Below are 21756 nucleotides of genomic sequence, written 5' to 3'. Positions count from 1 at the left end.
AAGAAAGGAAAGACAGAGCATACCCTGGAAAAGTTCGGGTGCTGCGTAAGGAGGTGAACCGCAGAAGGTATCCAACTTATTGCCCGGAGTGAATTCATTGCTGAAACCGAAATCTGCGATTTTGATGTTCATCTCGCTGTCGAGTAGCAAGTTTTCCGCCTTTAAGTCCCTGTGAATGATCTTCTTTTGATGGCAGTATTGCACGGCAGAGACGATCTGCCGGAACTTTGCTCTAGCCTCCTTCTCCTTCATTCGACCGTGCAAAACCAAGTAGTCGAAAACTTCACCACCGCTAGCGTACTCCATTACCAGGTACAATGTTTTCTCGGTCTCGATTACTTGGAAAAGCTTCACTATGTTCGGATGGTCGAGCATCTTCATTATTCTTACTTCGCGGAACAGCTGTAACACGCAACAAACACCGATCACGCGTTCTCGTTAATAGCTTCGTTCTGACGACGATTCAACAACAACGCATTCCTTACCTTTTGAAGACTACCGGGATTTAATTGAGTCTTGTCGATGATTTTAATAGCCACTTCTTTCCCGGTAGGCACGTGCTTGGCAAGCTTTACCTTGGCAAAGTTACCCTTGCCGATTGTTTTGAGTAATTTGTACTTGCCGATGTGGGGCTCCTCCGACGTCCGACTTCGAGACGAGAGTCGACCACCGCTACTCGACACTCCCACGCCATCCCCTGTCTGAAATAAACGCAGTAGATCTCGTTAGATTAAAACCGAATACGAGGGACGGTGGTGATTCTCGCATGGCGTTGCAGCTGCTGCGACAAAACTGAATTCTACCGACCGACTCAACGTTTCGATCGTTTACGCGAGATTTCTCTATTCCCATATATGATATATATGATATATATATATATATATCACTCTTTGCTGGCCAAGTTCGAATTTTGCTCGAATTCGCTCGAGTTTGTTCGATCGACACGAGTTTGCTCGACTTGTTACTAGAGCGCGTCGAGCTTTACGTATGCAATTCGCGTGTCGCGACCACGCGACCACGCGATCACGTTTCACATTTTCAGGGACGGAAACTCGTCGATGGGATTTAATCGAACCTCGTTAAAGAAACTTCATGCGAATTGCGTTTCTAATATCGCAGCGTTCCAGCGTACAGGCTGTGCAAAAATTTGTCGATCAAGTTGCATTGCAAAAGAAACGTGAAGATAGCTCGGAAGATGCAGAGATAATAATTTGTACAAGGTCAATTACCCGCGCATGGCCACGAGTGACCATCTTGCAAGAGGAGGCTGCAGCAACTTTCGAGGCCGCCAGTTTGATCGGTTTTTCTTCGGCGTGTCGCAAAGAAACAAAGAAAATCGACCGGCAATCGAGAAGATGTTGCTCGCAGCACCTTCTCCTTTATGGCGACCGACTCGATCGAAACAAGCTTTCGGCCGCTTCGGAGGTCAGCAAGAAAAGGGCATCAACGATCGGAACGCTCGAGCGAGTATCATTCGCTTCTCCGTCGTACTCTTCCCTGGCCATTTTCGTTCACGGCCGATGTGCACCAAGTCCGTATCACCTTATTCATAAATCAGTCGGATAAAGCGCGTATACGACATCGCAGTGATGGGAAGATGCGTCAAAGCGGAACAAACTGTTTTCTGTCTTTTCTGCGAGGGATCTTCCCTGCGAATCGCATAATGACACACACGATCGTTCTCTTTCACGCTTTTCCGGTCCAACTATTTCATAAACGGCAGTAAGAAGATACTCGAGTTATCGGACAGAACAGAGGCTTTTCCCGAGGCAACGACGGTTCGCGTTGACTTTCAACGAAAGTGGCAAAGACAGGAGGGGAAGGGATTCGTACGGTTGCGATCGGCAGCCATACAACTGCGTGCGCGTGTCCAAAGCGAAACGAAACGAAACGAAACGAAACATCGTCTCGTTCGAACAATCTTCGCGAACGATTGCCGAGTAGCTTCCTGTTTCCTTTCGCAAAAACCAGTCCGAAAGCGTGCACGAATCTCGACGAATATTAGAAACAGTCGTTTACGAATCAGCACGTATCACTCAGACACTGTTTGCGTCGTAAGATTGGTCGCTCGACAACAGCGAAAGTGCACACTCGGTTGTTCGCACTGTCGCCTCGATGAATTCACCGACGAGTAGTTCCTCCATTGGTGACAGCGAAGAACGAAAAAGGGGCGAGGGGCGTACATCGACGGCGAGAAACGTAGATTGGCCGGTCGGTGGACCCGAAACTCGTTAAACGAATCGAAACGGCGCTCGAACGGAAACGAAAAAAGCAGCGATCGACGCTCGAAGACAAAGTCCCGGAGGCGTGCCACGAACGCGAACGCGAGCGCGAGCGCGTACGCGTCTGACGTCACTAATCACAATTGGCGGCCTTCGTCTGTGGGTTAGGTCGCGCGAGGACCGAGCGGAACGCATCCTCGTCCTCCGATCGGTGACAGATCCAACTCCAAGGTGTCGCCACGCGATACCACGTACGAAACAGGACGCGTGACGTCCAAAGAGATTTTGCTCGTCGTCGCGTCACCGTCCGACGACTAGCTTCTCCCTCGTATTCGTCGGTTACAGCGGACTCGCTTGCCGGCCAAAGAAGTGCACAGCCGAGGGATGCGAAAGGAGAATCAATACGCGTAATGCCGCCACCCCCTACTGCTACACTACGAGCGAACCACCCTTGACAGCCGAGCTTTCCCAGCTCTCCTTGCTTGTTCGTTTTCCCCTATGATTGTCCCGATGCGATCATCGCAACCACGAGCACGAACACGACCACGATCACCGACGGTATCGCGATCATGGCGATCACGATGACGACGACCACGACGACGACCACGACGGCCGCGACAACGGCGACAACGACGACGAGCACGACGATGATCACGTCTGCGCAAGCGTCAACCTCGGGAATAAGTACCGACTACCAACAACCCCTCTTACCAACTTTCGCGAATCACCTCCGTCCTCTGGGGCGCGCGATCGAAACCGAGTTTTCGCGTCGTCAGCTGATCACTCGTTCGATCGACGACCATCGTCGTTTCCGAATTCGTTGCAGGGAGAAAAATAGAAAGGAAAAAAAAAGAAGAAGAATAAGAAGAGAAAGGAGAAGAAAAGAGAAGAAAAACGATCGAGCCGTGTCGAGCGAGTTACTTAACACGAATTCGGTGTATTGCTCGGTTCGCAACGAGATACGATTTAAAGGGATTGGCGAGCCAAGCGCTGGCTTAACGCGTGAAGAGATTCGATATTTTGCACCGAGTCGCTTCCAATCTGCTGAGCCAGGAGGAAAAAGGGGGGGGGGAGGGGACGAGGAAGAAAGGAGATAAGAAACGGGATGCGGGGTAAAGCGTGTGACGTAAAAGTGGGAAATCGACTTTGATGGGTTTCACGATCGTTAGACGATACACCCTCGTACGAGCGAGTAGACACGCAAGCCATCCGCGTCATTCTAGCTGAAACGGACGAGGAGCAGACTGCGAGTCTAAGTAGGTAGGTGATCCGGGCGTGTATGTAAATGCGTTTACGCTGCTGTGCTCTCGTTATACTCGACTGGTCAGCCGGGGTTTGTAACTACGTTCGCCGAACGTGGATACGACGATACGACCGACCATCGGTCTCGACATCGCTCAGCATTCCACTTTATCCTATCGATTCGATGGTTCGATCTGTATGGGCTTCGCTGCGATTCAACGTGGTTGCTCGAAGAAGAGATGAAACGGTAAACGGAAAATTGAAACGGAAAGAAATCGAAAAAGAAAAGAAAAGAAAAAGGTTTGAAAAGAGAAAAGATGAAATAATGCTTGTCATTGGGAAATTTCCCTCGACCATCTCTCTCTCACTCTCATTCTCTCCGTCCGCTCTCCAAAGGATTTACTACTTCTATTTAATTGCCGTCCATTATAAACAATATCTACCTCCTTCTCATTTATGCCACTCTTCTGCATGATGTCTGACGACGGTTTGATCGCGTTGTTAACCGCATTGGTTTGTCGCCGTTGTTGCAGCCGTTGATCTTTCTTCGCGTTGTTGTTGGCCCGTGCCGCGACGAACGCACGCGCTTGCTGCACCATCCTAGTCTGCGCTCGAAGGGGCACTTCCGCTTCCTGTGCTCGCCTCGTGTCCGAGGCTGTCCTTGATAATTTCGTCGTGGCTTTCTTCGTTGTAACACCCGCGTTTCCCGTCGAGTTCCTCGTCGCGTCTCCTCGATGCAACGGAGAGGCCCTTTTCGTTTTAATTCATCGATGGTCATTCTCTAACTCTGTCGTTCGTCGTTCTGTTTTTTTTTTTTTTTCTACGATTTTAGGCGTTAGATCGACGTGCCTCTTCGTCGCGCTTGCCTTCGCCCGGCTCTACGGGGCGTCGTATTGCCGAGCGTGTTCGACGCTTCATAAAACGAACGACACGTCGATGATCGGGATACGCGACGCGTTGCACGCACGAGAAACGGATCTCGCAGAGTCACGCCTTCCCGGACGAATCAACGAACGAGAACGGAACAGATTTAAGGGAACCGAGAAAAAACAACTAAATGGATAAAAGATAAAAAAGAAAATAGAAAAAAAGACAAAAAAAAAAATAAGAGAGAAAGGAACGGAAGTGGGACGGAAGACCGTAGTAGTGCGCGTTGCGAATGCATGTATATACGCGAAAGAATTATTGTTTCGGTATGATGAGAAGAGAGAAAATGTTACCCCTCGGCTTCGTCATCCGTCACGTTTCGAAGTAGATCCTCGTGTTCCCTGTATCGAAGGTCCGTGTATAGAATTTCTGGCTCGAAATCCGAGCTGATCTCCAACTGGCGCGTTCTGGCTGCGAGAGTGTCCATTTCGATGGCCTTGACCTGCTGCTCCAATCGTTGAAGCATATCCGTACTCTCTGCGCCCGAAGCTTTTCGCTGTTTCAGGATCAGTTCGAGTTTAACCGGAAGCTTGGCGTCGCTGTCGGAACGATCGTCATCGCGTCGAGGACGAACCGCGATAGGCTGAACGATGTTCGAGTTTCTGAACGCCTTCAATTTCTCCTCGAGGCTCGCTTCGATCGCGGCAACCTTTCTACCGGCGATCGATGTCGCGTCGTTGCCGGCGACGCTCGGTGAACGTTTGACGACACCAGCCTTCGACGAAGGATTCGCCATGCTTCCCTTTTCTATCACTTGGAGACGATGATCGTGCTCCACCAACTCCCACTGCTTCAAATTGTCCATCGGTGTACGAGCTGTCGCCACGTACCTGCCGGGGGCCGAGGTGAGACTCGTCGGTTCTCTGTTCGCGGAACGGTATCCACCGATCTGACGTTGCTTGTTCTCCGTCGTCGCGACGTTCGGCGTCTCGAGGCTCTGCCGCTCGCTTTGCGATCGAACCGAGCTTCTGCTCGGTTGGGCTCGAGAGAACACACTTTCTCGACCCTCCATGGTCGATCGACAGAGAGGTTATCGCGTTCGAACGCTCTCTATCTCTCTATCTCTCTCTCTCTCTCTCTCTCTCCCTCTCTCTCTCTCTCTCCCTCTCTCTCTCTCTCGTCGCGAGAAAGAAGAGATACACTCGGCGGGATTCGATAGTTTTCCACGCGTCGTCAGCAAACTTTGGGAAAATGTTCGAACGTCGTGCAGCACCAGCGGTAATTCTTCAACATGGATCCTTCATCGACCGAATGGATCGGCTTCCACAGGCAGCTTGGCAGGTCGCGTTCTCTGTTAGAAAAACATGCGTTATCCTCGTTAAGGAGCCGCTGATCGCTTCGCTGGGCGACGATCTTCGTCGACGAAGGGACGATTATCACTCTTCACACGTTGAGACATTTATGTATGTATATTACCCAAAACCCGAGCACGAGGAACGAGGCACGAGGCACGAGACACGATCCAGCCGATTATCCTTCGCCGGTCTTATACTTTATTTCTTGTTGGCAACAATGACATATACATGTGTGTGTGTGTATATATATATATACATATATATATATATATATATATATATATATATATATATATATATATATATAGAGGTATCGACAAGCAAAAAGCAGCGGCGCGTACAGACACACTTTATGTGAACACGAAAGCTTTCCTCGACCGAGGCGAACGGTCGTGATTCGTGATACTTTCTTGGCGATCGATCTCGCCAGAGTACCAGGTGCGTCGACTCGCGGACAGGCGATTTCGATTATTCGCCGATTCGAAAATTCGAAGCGTGAAGGTGATTATGGTTGCGACGATTGCGGCGAGTACACAGGCCTTGTATACGTTGTCCGGCACGAATTTCTGATCGATGGAAATCGATGGTGGAAGGTGTCGATACACGGAAGGACAGGCAAACGAGGAAGAAACGAAAGAAAAAAAACAACTAACGAGAAAAGAAAGTGGATGGCACCGATGTTACGGTACTCCGCGCGATACATCGAACCGACCGATAAAGATATGCCACGCACGCGTCTTTCCAAGGTGTTGATTCGTCGATCTTCGAGTTTATTTTTTCACTTGCTTATCGCTCGATGGTCGCTAGTAGCTCGCGCTCGAATACGAAAAGGCAGGTTTTCTCCAGCCGAACGAACCGACTATTCGAATCGCCGGGGAATAGATATCGCTCGGCGGAAATTGTTCGAACGGAACGCCGCGGTAAAACTCGGAGAAAGCAACTTCGCAGTTAATTGCGAAACGGATCGGGGTGCGTTCGATGGAAAAGTTGGAATCGTTTCGAGTGCAGGTTGGTAAGCGCGATAAGAAACGCGTCTCTTTCCGTTGTAATAATCTCACGGTTGGCCTCGATGGCGGCGCGATATCTAAGAAACGGTACCGATTTCTCGACCAGAATAAACGCTTCGAAACAAACCTACGGAAACGTATGCAAATTTCTCGCGTTATCGACGTAAACGGATAGGAGACGAGAAGAAAAGCAACGAATCTGTAGGCGGTAGCGAACGAACATCGATGGAAGGTCGGAGAGGAAATATTTGCTCGATCGACCGTAGTCGCGATCGTTGTATCGTTTTATATCGAATACGCGCGACGTATCTCTCCTTTGATTAAGTCACCGGTCGTCCAAGATGGAACGCTCGTGCGACGCGGCGGACACTTTGCGAAAAAAGGCGGATCGATCGCCGAAAAGGAACGAACGCTGCGAGGTTGCGCGTCAACGGTCGGCTACGAACAACTGGGTCCATTTCCCCCGAACGATAAGCGCACGACCGGCCAACTTGACTTCGTTAGACCGTTATCAGCGGTAGATGCTGATAAGCGATACAAGCAACCTAACTCGAGCTCGATTCCGACGCCCAAGTTGCGAGAATCTCCGACACGACCGAGCCAAGAAAAATATATTTTCTCCTTGTCGGTGGGAGTCATTTTTTTTTTTTTTTTTTTTTTTTATCGAAACGACAACAACGATGACGAGTAAAACCTGAAAACTGATAAAGGCGCGTCTTCAAACAAACTAGCTTACAGAGTAAGGCGAGTCCTCGTCTTTTTTATCTAACGATAAAAGTATCTACAATAGTTCAAAGTATCTGGTAGATACGTATTACTCGAGGATTATCCGAAGGTGTTTCGCGTCGTAATTTTCTGGAAAGTCTGCTTGTAATCGATTTTCGACGGATCGTTTCGTTGCGACGATTGCCCGATTCGGTTTGCCAAGACGAAATTCCCCTTTGCGTTCGGCGGATTTTCTTTCAAAAATTTCCACGGAAAAAGACAATTTTTGAGCAGTGCATCGTGATCGATAACAAGAGATTTCCGTTTTCGCTTACTCGAGTCGAGCGATTGGACAGGAAGCGAGTGAGGTCAAGGAGAGACGAAGAGGAAAACAGAGAGAGAGAGCCTTCTTATCGCTGGCAAAGATGTTTAAATCGCGATTTCCGAGAAGGTTAAAACCTACCAAAGACATATATCTGTATATCTGGCCTGGAGGATAGATTCGTTGTCGAGACGATAAAGAAGAGGCCGCGCATTCTGCTTGCGCTGAATACGCAGAGGCAGTAAAGCATAAGTCGTGGTTAAGAATGGAACAGGTGGCTAGCAAGGCTAACCTGGAAAACATATCTCAGTCTCGTCCGATCGAAATCGCGCTTCACCCACGTGAACTTGCGATGCGAGTTCTCGTTTGCATTCACCGCGTGGCAACGTGCGTACATAAGTAAAAACAATCAACGCGAAGCAGCGGCAGCCAACTGTTTGCATCGAACGTTTGCGTTCTGGTCGATCGAGCCCGGATACTTGGATACTATCGGCGGTAAGCAACGCTAAATGTTTGAACATTCATTTCCATCGTACGCGTATTTCTCGTGGTTAATTCGACGTGTAAACTTTCCCTTAAGTACGATATTAATCCGCGTATCGCGAATTATCCAAGATACAAGATAAACGACTGGTTCGAGAGAACTTGGCAAACTACGCCTACCGACGTACCAATTAGTCGTACGATACTCGAGTAACGTGAAATTACACGCAGGTTACGTAAAGCCTCGGCGTCCACCTTCCTTTCTTTTACATTTTACCTTTCCGTTTTCGGGCTTTGCCCTTTCTCGATCGTTCTCGGTCTATCCTTATCTCGCTCTCGTTGGACAAAGATCAGGGAACCGTGGACAATTGTCGCGTAACGATATTCTTAAGAGTCTCGAGTTCGCTATTCGAGTTGCGAAAAGAAACGTATTCTATACGCGTAAAACGATTCCATCGAAAGCGAAATCGAGGAAAGAGTCGGAGGAAGGAGCGATCGAGCGAAGAAGTTCGTGCGACGCATCGTCGATATATACCGCGTACATGTAAATTAGCAAGGCGTGCCAGTTTTCGCACTTATTCACTGAGTTTACCCGATTGTTTTCGATCGTTTCACGTACGAAAACGATAAAATCGTGAAAAGATGGAGCGCGTGTACTCGACGAACGGCCACTGAAACGGCTCGTGTCGGGCAGTCTCGCCGATCCCCGATGAGACTGCATCCGGTGGACGCGACGAAGCGCGTTACGTGCCGAGCCATGCCATGCCGCGCCACAACCATATGCCACGCTATATGCCGTCTTCGGCGCGACGCGAAAACTTCTCGCGAGTGCGAGCGCAACCGCGTACGCCAATTGCGGTCAACTGTGCGCGCGATCGACGAAAGCCGTGCTCGTGAGTCACGCGCGCGATTGATCACCGAGTCGATCGAGTAAACTTCGTTTCTCGTCTCTCTCGGCTGTCGGTGTTCCTTTTCCAACGCGATCGGCCATCGTGTTAAGAGCTCAAAGTGCAAGTGCCGATAGCAGGTCTGTATTTGATCGCTTCGGTACTCTCGAGCCGCCATCTTTTCTACTGCCGAGACCATCGACCTTGAGATCTGTTGGATCACGCTCGCGACTTCTGCTTTCGCCTGGTTGCCGTAGGCGTACCGAAACGCGCGAAAATATTTTTCTTCCACCTTTCGACTCCACCAGTTTCATATAAATCGTGTCCATCTCTTTACGAACCTCGTTGCTACAAACGGATCGACGTTCACGCGCTATCATCGTATTTCGAGCTTAGATCTTTGGCTGAAATTTTCCACGACGTCCAAAGCGACTCACGTCGGAGGCTCTCGCGCCGTTCGAAAGGTCCCTTCCCTGAAGAGTCGTTGAAAGTAGCGGCGAACCATACGTTGGTCGAGGATCGACGAATCGCTAAGCGGCATTATCAACTGGAACGAGCTCGACGAGATTGCGAGCGCGTGACAGTTGCGACGTCTCGTGACCTTCCGTAGACTAGTCACGTTCGGGGCATACATTTCTCTAACCTTTCGCGGAGAAGATTATCGCGTCCCAACGTGCACGCTTGACGCCGAGTAAAAATGAAAGTTGACGTGCGCCGATGGAATGGCCCGTTTCGCGTTACCTACGCATCTGACGATCGGGTTCCGTTCGATCGGCTTCTGCCTTCGACGAACGCGATCACAGCTTTGGCGATTCGGTTCGTGAGGAATCATCAGCTTCCGAAATTTACGTCTGACCGTCGTTTGTCCGTGTATATGTATACAGGGTGAGTCAATAAAAAATACTTTCTGAAATAACTCGTTGTATATTGGTAAAAACGTCTTAAACGAATTGCACTGCATTTCCCGAGGGTCTCGTTGAATGGATGCTATTTCATTTTCTAATACCTTGATTTTCTGAGATATCAAGGTGATTCTTGAACTTTTTAAACACTGTGCCGTATATTAGATGTAACTGAACGTTCTCTCCAAAGTATTAGAAAGGTGTTATCTTATTTACACCGAAGAACCGTTAGTTTGGCAGATACTTTAGCTCCAATTTGTCAAATTTAATGTAGGAGAGGCAAGGAAAGGCGTGGGACGGTATTCTTTACCTGTTTGCGTCACCTGTTTTTCGTGCGTTAAATTTGACAAATTCGAGTGAAAATATCTCTTAAACTAATGGTTCTTCGATACAAGTAGATTAACGCTTCCTCTAGACAAAAATATACGCTGTCGTTTAAAAAACTCAAGACCAGCCTGATATCTAACGCGATATAAAACGTAAGAAATTAGAAAATAAAATTGCGTCCATCCTGTCGAGTCCCTTCAAATGCAACATGATTTATTTAAAACAGTTCTCGATAAAACCAACGAGTTAACGAGTTGCTTTAGACAGTGTTTCTTATCGACTCACCTTGCACGTTAGTCAGGCCGATGGTTCGCGGAAGTGTGACGGTGTGAACAAATTTTACGTACCTTATCGTGCTGTCTATGCATTTACGAAGAACGAAAGGATAGGAAACAAAGGAAACGATGTTACAAGATAGCTTATTAAATGGAATTTTGCAAGAAGAAAGGCCGGTAGAGCCAACCGTTTCGTGTCTACGTTTTGGAAGGAACTAGCTTTAGCCTCTGTAACGAGGCGTAAATTTTCGTACCACGTGTAACGGACTGTTCCGACAAAGGAAATTCGCCGTAACAAAGGAAATTGTGGGGCAGAACGAAGATCGCGCTGGTACGCGACTGGCCGTGAGCCGCGTACGAGAAAAGAAGCCGATGAATCGATGCGAAACGAGAGCCAACGATTACGAAGAGTCCTTCTATCGTGGTTGTATCTTTTCCCGTTTTGTTATCGATCAGATCAATGAAGATCGATAACCGCGTGACGACAAACCAACGATAACGGCGATGTCGCGAGATAACATACTTTTTTCTGTTGTCATCGCGGACATATCGAATTAGCGACAAACGCGTCATAGACGGCGAACGAAACGATGAAACGCGAAAAGTGGGAGAGTAGTTGTTTACCGAAAACCGACTAGACATCATCGATTCCGCGAACACGAACGACCAAGTAATTGGCACCGATTCGTCAGTGACTCGCAATTTGTCTTCTTGCTGGCATCTCTCTCTCTCTCTCTCTCTCTCTTCCCCTCCCTCTCTACTCGAAGATACGCACGACGATCGTTTCCTTCTGTTTTCTTCCACTTCCATCGTTGTCGTTGTTCGTAGTCGCAAGACAGGGCCAGTTTCGTGTTGCGAAGGGTCTCGCGATTATATTCGTTGGAGATGGTCGCGTGGAAGATAAACGAGGAAAATTCCAAGCGAAATACGCACGCACGACTCCGAGTTGAACTCTCAGTATCGATACACTCGAGGTGAGACTAATCGTAAGAAATTTCATTTAGCGAGGAATGCGAGTCTTGGTATCGATGGAATATTCCCGTGTAGGCCGTAACCTCGCAGAAAAGTCAGACTTTCGCAGTAACCGAGTTACATTGGACGCCTGGCACGCCCCTTTCTATCGTAGAGATAATTTGCCAGCACCTTCGACGAGAAACCCTGTTCTCGTACGGTCGAGCGCACGCTCGTTACGACGGCTGCGAACGAGGAAACAGAAGAGAAAAAAAGAAAACGATTTAAAAAGAAAAACCACGCGGCCACAATCTCGATACGAACTGGTTAGGTTTCCGTTAACGTACATTTGCCTCTTCCTTCTCTGTTCTTTCGGTTGGCAAGCGATCGAGCGTTTCCATTCCTCTTGTTTCCGTGATTCCAAAATCGAATCACGATAATGGGTTTATACGCGTTGCTCGCAAGCGCCGAGAACGGTTCGCGCGAAATACCGATTCGTTGTGTTTGAAACGAATAATTTCCTAATCGCGTTTTACAACTCGATAAACAAACGACGATTCTTATCGGATTTTAATAACCACCGGAATAGCCACGGAACTCGTCCTGCCCCTTTAAATAATTCATAGAATTCGAAATGCCCAGATCTACACCACGTACCGACATTGGCCCGTCCAGTTCTCGGATCGACCGACTGTTGCAAAACCGACTGTATGGGAACAATGCAACATTGTCGCTGTTTTCGCGTAATCTACCTGTTCGCGTTGGTCTATGCTTATCAAAGGCTTTTTCGATGCTCGTTATACTCGCGAGATAACGAACCGTTCTATTCCTCGTTTACATCGACGGAAACGTTCAACGGATGAAAGAACCTGTAAAATACTCGTCTCCATAGCGACAACAATTTTACGATTGTCATGGAATTTGTTTGCGACATCGAATCTGTGTTTCGCCACCGTCCGAGTGTAACGCAGTAGAAGAAAGACTACGCGAAGACAATAGTCGAAAACGTAGCGTTCGTTGCGACAATCGTTGCAAGTAACGAGAATATGTCGATGCATCTAAACCGACTGAATCAGGAAACAAGGTCTAGCGTCTACTAATTGTTTATCATGCACGTGTCCGCCCGATATGACCTAGCGTTGGCTTTCAGTTGTGCAAGCCACGCGTATGAAAATATCCAAGTTGGTTTACATAATTCTTCCTTAATCGGTATCGTATGCGCAATTGGGAATTTCGAATTGACATAGCGGCACAGTTATCACTACGATACCAAAGTGTCGATTTTCTTCGTAATCATCGCAGGCGAATCGATACTCGATATACGGCGACAGCTTCGACATGCGCGCGAACGGCGTTGCTCCTCGAATATTCGACGGTACAGTTAAATTTCGAATTCGCTGCTAATTGCGTATTTGTTACAGAGGCGCAGCAAATGCGCGCGTCGGTTCGCGAACAACCACCGACGACGTCAAGCTCGCCGTAATTTGTCCGACGAATTTCTTTCTCTTCTCTTCTTGCCCGATCGCGCGAAATTCGATTCGAACAACCAGCGAAACGCTAAAGAAAAGAAGACGGAATGGATCGTTAAGGAAACTGCGAAATCACCGAATATCCAACGCTCTGTTCGTTACGAAGAACTTATTTAATCAGCTATTATATTTTAAACGGTGTCCAAAATAATTTTCAGTAAGACTACAGTCGGCTACGGAGGGGAATGTCGATTCGTTAGATGGAAACGGCCTTGATAAAACTCCCATCCAATGTCCGTACAAACGTTGCATATGCACGTACGGATGGACAGTCCCCTGATGGCTATCGCGGAAGTGAATCGTTTAAAGTACATACGAGCCGTTGTTAGCCGGTGTCGGCGAAAGATAGTTTACCGTCACCAATGGCAACTAGCTGCCTTTTTTTCCAGCGAGTTTCACCTCGGTAGCAAAATCGCAACGCTGGATATTAAACATCGCCATGGACGTCGTAGAAAGTTGCTACCGTATCTCTTCTCCTCCTTGCAAGATGGATTTTTCCATTTCCATACAAGCTGTTCGTAGCTTCGTATAAAAGCATCGTAAGAATATCGCTACGTACGCGTGTTGGATGCGATTGCACGTTCGTGCTTCGCGATACATCGGACAATGTCGAAAGGGTATTTAGCGCTTAAGTAAAAGCAAACTTGCACTCCGAGAGTTCTTTTGACCCCTGATAATGTACGGAATAGATAGCGCAGCCAAAGTGAATTTTAATAACTTCGCGTCGTCTTGTGTAACTCGAACGAGAGCTTCGATAAGTCGGTTTGAGGATAGGTGTGGCTTCGATCGAAGATTACGACGACCTTTTGCAATTGGTTGGAAACTAGCGAAATACTATCGGACGTTGATCGCTGATAGACCGTAGCGAGATGAATCACGAAATGCTAGGAACGTAGTCGTGCCGATTGCCTCTTATTCTACTTTTCTCTAAGATCGCGTAGAACCGATCGTGTGAACCGTGTACACGTTGGATGACGTCACTGTAATCGTTACTAAAAAGACACCGCCCACTCGACCAAGCTTTCAATCTCCGAGAAACGTCTGGCGTTGCAAACGAACGCTATTCGCATATTCAAAGGCAGAATAGGTGTTAGTCACGTACGTAACAAATAAATTCGTTTCGTTTCGCTAACCTAATAACGCGATAAAATCGCGCGTCCAGTTTGCCGTTTATCAAGGTCACGCATGTTTCATAACCATCGCTATATCTTGGCGATGCAGAAAGCGCGGATTCAACGAGTTCGTTACATCGAAATTGCGCAAAACGATGGAAACGTTGGACTTGCCTTCGAAGAGATCGCGAAAGCGAAGAAAAAGTAGCTACGTGTTGCGCGTATTTTCTCGATATCGAAAGAAACAACTTGTTGGAGTAGACACGGAATCGTTAGACGATTAAGTTGGCGATTTAAGCGGAAACCGATGGCGTATGATCACGCAGCCGAGTTATACGGTAATGTGCACGGCTGCGCGTACATTCTTCGATGGTGAAAGGAAAGCGAATCGAGAAGCATACGCCAAGGTATGTGTATACACGGTGCGCACAGGTAATCGAGAAACGCACACGCTATCGTTCTTCTCACCTTCGTAATTCCCTGTCCGCTGTCTCTGTCTCGAAGAATGGGTCCGTACAGGATACAGCGAGACGCTTAATCGAATTAACAGAGACGTACGAATGTTTGGAAAGAAAAAAAGCAGACTCGTACGAGAGATTAGATATGGAGAACACTACCTCGTCGTTATGGCGTAAGTGTGATGTAAATGAGTTTTCGTAAAAAGGGAGCGGCGGAGTATATGAGTACGCCATCGCTTAGACAACGAACCGAATAGATTTCCTCTATCGGCAGACCAATCGACTCGTTGCGTTCCAAAGGAGCACCCGGTCAAGAGAAACGGGCGTTTCACAAGCTACGATACATCTACGAGAATTCATTGTTCCGCAACGAAGGAAGAAGTAATTATCGTTTTCGTTGCCGGTTGCAGACGCGCTAATCAACCTTGTTTCGACGTTTCTAAGCAAGTCGTGCGCCGCACGCGTGTCACCGTAACACGCTCGGATCTACGATACGAGTGGAGTCGTTTCGCGACGTCTCGGCTCGTTCTAACCTTTTGCGACTCGTAATTCTAAGGGCAATTAAGCAGCAAACAATTATGCTATTGACGAGTAGCACAGCTGGTTCGCGGAGACGCTCATACAATACCCTTATATTACAATAATTAAACAAGATCCACAAAGACGGTTCGTTGGAATTCGCACCGCTCGAACACGCTCGCGATGGAAACAAGAACGTTGTTTCTCTCCTGCGAGTTTGGTCTTCGTCACCTTGCGCCGTTTGGCTTTTTTCGTCCATTTTCTCGAACGCACGCTTTTTTATTTTCAAAAGGCGAAACTCTGTCTGCAATCATCGACGTGTTGCGCAAGAGTGGACGATATTCTTGGCAGCTCGTCATCGCAGACATAAAGAGAAATAAATCGGTAATTTACGAGAAGACTGATCACAATGCGATTACGTAAACGCGTGTGAACCGACCGAGCAGAAACCCGCTCGAATCGCACCGTGACGAACGGAACAGTGAACCAATCGAGAAATCTGTAAGGCAGATGAAACGATTGATACGGTCCCAGCCAAGCCTGGCCGAACGAAGCGGGAAAATCGTAAAAGACACGACGATCGTTGAAAATATCCTCCTTCGCGCTAGACGTGGATTTTCACGATAATATTATCTCGACTAGCAGATAGCTTCCAACAGCATCGCATAGATAAACGGCGACGACGACGACGACGACAATACAGAGATATTCCGTATGCCATTCGCACGCCTGGTGCTCGCGCGAACTATAGCGCGGAGAAAGGGAAGAATATCGCGAATAATTTTTCCACGACACAGTGTCGTTCTCTTACCTGAAGTCTAACGCGCAGCCTGGAGTGTCGTCTTCCGTAAGTGTTTCTGCTCGAATGTTGATCGGAAGATGGCGGGAGAGGGGGCTGAGATCTTCTGGCGGTTGGATCATTCGCATTGTTCGTTTTATTCCTTACAATGGCCAGGTTATTCGCGCGATTTCCATTTGCCGCCTGCACGGCCGCAGCGGTGTTCGAGGACGGCGCGTCCCGGTGACTTTTTGTCCGACGAAGCAGACGGCGCACGGTATTTTTCACGGTAGCAGCCAGATGTGTGCCGCCACCTCCACCGCCGCCGCCGCCGCCGCCGCCTCCGCCACAGCGTTCGCCAGTTTCGTTAGCCGTTTTGTATTCGACCATTTTTGATTTGATCGTAGGCGCAGGTACCACTTTATGGTTACCTGTCTCTGTCACGTACATTCCAGCCACGTTGTTGTTCGGCTGCGGCCCAATTCGGTCTCTCTGCGCGATAACTGGCTTGCTGTTCTCTTTCCGATCGCTCTCTTCTTTTCGATACACTCTTTTATAAAAAGTTCACACGTTCGTCGAGACCACGACGTACCGGTTAACCGATAGACACAAAATGTTCTTCCACTTGTTTCCGACCGTGTATCTCAACGATACATCGATTAAATGGAACGATTCTTTGACGCCCTTTTCCACGGAAACCATCGAATCGTGGCAGAAACGCGATAACTCGTTCAAATTCTAGCGCGTACTATCTTCCTCTAGAATTTCTGTTTCCTAGCAAGAAATCGATACACGTTTTGCATTCCCTACGCTTTGCCCGTTGTCGTCGATTTCAACTCGAGAGGATGGCAAAGTATTTCTACGGGAGAAGAAGAAAAGAGAGAGAAGAAGAGGAAGAAAACAAAGGGAAACGAAGACTTCCGAAAACCAATACGATCGCTCCACGAACAACGTGATTGACTTCTGTTTGCTTTATCGAAAGACCGTCGATCGGATGGCGAGACGAAGAAACACGGGCGATTTTGTGCGAGCGAGTACGAATCTTTAAGGGTGCAGGTGTTGCCAGATTGACGCGGCAGGTGGAAGCGAAGAACTTGTTTGAGTGGCCACTGTAAGTTTCGAGATACAACGAGTAAGGATTACAAGCGGTTTTTGTTCGAGAGTCCAACATCTGTCAAACGTGGCTACCTTTGCACGTCGAAACGATTAAGTTACTTTCACAAAATCGTGAAAAATCCTTTATTCCTTTTGAACAATATATCTCTCTTAAGAAACGGATTCTCGTTGGCGAATACCTGGTATCGTAGAAACTTGAAAGAACGGGCGAGCGATAACGAACTAATCGTTGGCAAATCCCTTTCTGTCAAACCACGTTATCTTTCGACCCACGTTTCAATGCCGTTGCCGTGAGATTCCAACGAGTCAGAAACTCGTCTCTTTGCTCGCTTGCCACGCGTCGCCGACAATGGAAACTTTTGCGTACGCGATCACACCGAGATTACGCGACTCGAACATCGTGTCGACATATATGCATAGTTGCTCACTGTATGCACGCCGGACAATCGAATCACCCAACAGCATGACAAACGCGCCCCCCCCCCTCCAACCGGAAGAAGGAGAAACAGCCGATGATATTAGACTCGCGAAATGTTCGATATTCCGATAAATCGACCTTGTCTTCAACCTATTACTCAATCATCTTACTATCGCGAATTATGTAATTCATCCGGCCGTAGCTAACTCCTTCGGAACATGGTAGGACTGTTCAATCGAAAGAGGAAAGTAACTGGCGCTTAAGTCACGATTCGTTGCAGCTAGGTATCTGTCATCGATTCGATTCGAATACGCGTGTAAAATGCAACACGGTTTCGGTTCAACGAACGCCTATAATACACCTACATGCGTGTCCTTAAGTATTAGAAGTTGGCGATAAAGCAAAGAAGTTTACGACACGAGACCAGCCGCGATCGGCGAACACGGCGTTATCCGCGATTCGTGCTTCGTCAGTTTCCAATTCCCTTTAGACGTAGCCACAAAAGATATCCGGTACGATGTCGTGCAACTCGCGAGGACGAGTCTTTCAGAAGAATCCTTGTCGAGAGTATCAAAATCCTTTCTATTCGTTTCCGTTTCGACTCGTCAATGACGTCTACCTGACTTTAATCCTTTTAGCGCCAGCCGAAATAACACATCGTTGATCGTTCCGCAAACGAGTAAACAACGATCGTGCACAGAGAAAAGGATGTTCGCGTCGATAAGTTTATCTATATCGGATGGTAGTGGTCGATCGCTCGGTCAAGTTTAAAGCCACTTTTGTCAAACCTGTTCACTCGTACCGTCGAATTCGCGTTCAAGCGGGATTTTCGAGCTTTTCACGAACACCGGATGCCAGCAAGATCTTGTCGCGAACGTACTCTGATCAGAACTATGCGACAGTTTTGAGAAAGACAGCCAGACAAACAGACTACGAAAGAGGCAGAGGTGGGGGAGAGATAGGAATGGAAGGAGAGTTATAGAGAGAGAGAGAGAGAGAGAGAGAGAGAACGAGAGCGCGCACCCGACTTCCTAATGTCGTTAAGTTAAACTAATTAGGCCAGTTCTTCGATACCCGAACAAGTACGTAACCTTAAGCTATATAGCGGTGCAAACGGAGATCTCGTGGTCCGACCACGAGGTACTTTGCCTCGTAATATTTTCCAGCCAGCGGATGGTTGACAATTTTCGCGCAGACCGTGCGCGCGCGTGGCAGACGTCAACGTTGACGTAACCGAGACGATGTGTTCGACGACCCTTTCCATCGACGAACCAATGGAAAATATTCGATCACTTTCGGAATTGCTTTTAACGCGAAGCTCGCTCGAAACGATATCGAGTCGTGAGTTGCTCGATCGTGACGATCACCGGGTTAATGGTAATAATAACAAGTGTATATATGTACACACGGCTCGCGGTTTAGGCTAACGAAAGAGTATCATCATCGGTAGAAAGACCGGTTTGACTAGATTTCGCGTCGAAGGTGCGAAATTTCGCACCGGGTTGTTTGGCGTCGCAAAAAAAACATTAGAATTCCGAATTTTTCTTTGGGTTTGACAAAAAAAGCGACAGAGAGAACAACAACAGCTGACGGCCGATCTTGGCCAAACCTGTTGCATCAACGGAACGCAAATTAAAAGACAATGATAGCGCACAACGAGCGTACCAAACTAGTCGCGCAATGTCACCGATCCGTTCGTTACTCGCGTCACGCGTCTCTTCGTTGTTCGCTGGTCGCGGCTCGCGCTAAGCTTTCGATCGATAATCGCCGTTGGCCAGTGTGAGTCACCGGCGAAAATGTAAATTCTTCTCGCGATCGACGAGCGGAATCATCGATAAACGACGATGGCGTTTGAAAAAAACACAGCGACTCGTTGTTTTCGATACCAGAGGTCAGACATTTTTAGTTGTTCGTGGTATCAACTTCACTTTGCCGAGCGTTGCCGTTAAGCCTACGTAACGTACAGTTATCGTCGATAGAGTTAACGTTCCAGACTTGTCCTATCGCATACTAATTGACGCGCGCTATTATGCGATTCACGGTCGACCTACAACTCGAAATGCTCGTTCGTGATAAGACCTTTCCGGAAGTATTCGGAAGAATGAAACGGACGTGCGAACGAACAAGCGGTCGAATGGTTTGCGCGCATCATCCTTCGATTTCCACGCGTTCGTTCGTTGTAATGGAGAGGCAATGGAACAGAATAGAACAAAAGGATACGGACAGAAACACGGTGTATACCTTGAAGTTACTCGTTCACCTTCCGTAGAGCGCAGCATCTCGAGCAAAACGACAACAACGAGAAACGTTCTCGGGATGGGTAGTTGTTCCCGCACGATTGACACACGCGCGACGAATTCCGATCGCGTATTTGTTTATTAGGGGTAGCGGCTACGAACGATAAGAATCGTGTCGAGTTAGGAGACAAAAAATCGAAGCGCGGTCGTGTCGATTTCTCGCTCTGTTTACCGTATCGGACGAAAATCGAACGGAAGGACACAGAGTGACTGGCATCGAGCGAACCGCGATCGAAACGGAATTAACAAACGAGTCGAGCGAGTATGCTGCTCGATCGCGAGTCTCTTGCTAACTGAACGTAGAACGGCCGTGACGGAGACACGCGAGCGCTCCGCTCGACCCGAGCTCTTTCGTTACTGGATCTTACACCGCCGCCGATACACTCTCTCCCTTTCTCGCTCCGTCTCTCTTCTGACACGCATATGCTCTTTCCCTCTTCTGCTGCCCCCACCCCCCTCTTTGCCGCCGCGTGTCTACGCGTGCACGCATATCACCGTATTCGACACAACACAACGCGTAAACGACAATATTGTCGTTAGTGATTCGTTCAAGTATCGTTGCCAGAAATCGAAGACGAATCTCTTTCTCTTATTAGATCGAGTCGTTTCGGCAAGACGTTGGTCAGTTTCGAAAGGTTCGCACGTTGCGAACGAACGTGCGCGATATACCGACTGGAAATCGGTTTCGATATTATCCATTGATAAACGACCGGCGAGGCGTCGACCGTGCAGGCATCGATAGCGTTTAACGCCGGCGGCGGGTGAGGCCAGCAAATGCGCTTACGACTTGAACGACGGCCCTCTTTTATGCACCGTACGTTTACCCTAGTCACGTACAACATCGCTGGACGTGCATGCATTTCTGCGTGCATCGGATGCCGCCGCTTGAATAGAAATTAAACAGTATCGCGCGCCTAGATACGTACGTTCGTTGTGCAACGAATATATTTCAAGCGAATGAACGCACGAGGTAGGCGCGGATGGGAGGGGGGGGGGGAAAGATAACACACAGAATAGACAGATAAAAAGGGTCAGAGGTCCATTAAATTAATTGACTTTAGAAGTCGGTGCATGGTAAAAGATGCACGAAACGAGTCCCCCGAGACCGTGTCCACGGATAAAACGTTTAATGTCAAGGTAAACCGGTTTGACTTTTACGCGATCCCTTAATCCCTTTGTCCCGTTTCTCACAGGAGATCGCGGTTTCCATCCCGATGGACCTTTCTCCTTTCTCCGCCAGAGCGCCTCGTCTTCGCCATCTTGCGAGTCTATTCGTTTCTCTCGGCGCGCAGACGAAACCGGATAAGAAGATGATCGATCTGTGCGGCGCGATCACGCTGCGAGATGTTCGCCTGTCAGAGTGGAAAGTTCGGGGTCGATACGTTCAATGATCGGAAAGTTTCTCGACCCGAAGAAGTCCGCGGGTATCTCATGTAGAAAGCGAACCCTATGCAACGGTATCGACTCGATGGATCGTGAAAGCGAGTGAGAGAACGGTTATCGATTCTCGAGTCAGCTTCGCGTACGCATCCTTGACACGATCCACTTGCACCCGTATCTAGATACCGACCTAGTTAATCGTTGGTTTACCGTTTCTTACGGTGAACCGAGCGCGAGGGAGGAGATTTTTTATTTTAAACGCAAAATGTGACACGCACGGAGGGTGCTACGCTGTGCTCTCGATTCGACGATCGATCATCGGGTACGAGCCCGCCGAACGAATCGTCCGATACGCTTTGCAAAGTTACGTCGAATCGGTTTTTGTATCTATAGAACGAACGACTCGTGCGTTAAAGCCGGCTACGATAAGCGCACCATGAACCAACTTTCTTACGATTTCTTCGAAATGTTGACGATACGTTACTTGGTGTATTATTTATATTGTATTATTTAATTTCTAGATTTCTAGAAAGCCTAGTCTTATCGAAATGACGATATTCCTTTTCAAAGTCCAAAGTTTCGACGTGTAATTTCTATGGAGTAA

General features: G+C 48.1%; 1 protein-coding gene across 33 annotated transcripts in view; it reads right to left on the bottom strand.

Annotated features, from left to right (window-relative positions):
• The window catches only part of LOC122567634 (serine/threonine-protein kinase MARK2-like), a 51720-nt gene that overhangs the window by 18780 nt on the left and 11184 nt on the right, over positions 1–21756 (bottom strand). For 21 of the 33 annotated variants that reach the window (XR_006316861.1, XR_006316864.1, XR_006316869.1 and 18 more), the window contains 4 exons: positions 4685–5682; positions 3908–4214; positions 486–701; positions 24–402 (listed from right to left, as the gene is read on the bottom strand). Coding sequence is in view for 30 of the 33 variants with exons in the window: in XM_043726427.1 (XP_043582362.1) it covers positions 24–402; positions 486–701; positions 3908–4214; positions 4685–5403 (1621 nt within the window). In the remaining 3 variants the exon portion in view is untranslated. Of the gene's footprint in view, positions 1–23; positions 403–485; positions 702–1229; positions 1675–3907; positions 4215–4684; positions 5683–5807; positions 5884–15974; positions 16801–18263; positions 19644–19716; positions 20116–21756 lie in introns of those variants that run through there. The other 12 variants (XM_043726669.1, XM_043726661.1, XM_043726677.1 and 9 more) reach the window with 10 other exon arrangements.

This window comes from Bombus pyrosoma, linkage group LG1, assembly GCF_014825855.1.
Source record: "Bombus pyrosoma isolate SC7728 linkage group LG1, ASM1482585v1, whole genome shotgun sequence".
In the NCBI taxonomy this organism is placed as follows: Eukaryota; Metazoa; Arthropoda; class Insecta; order Hymenoptera; family Apidae; genus Bombus; species Bombus pyrosoma.
Note: the sequence above shows the minus strand (reverse complement) of the source record. Positions and strands in the feature narration are given on the sequence as shown.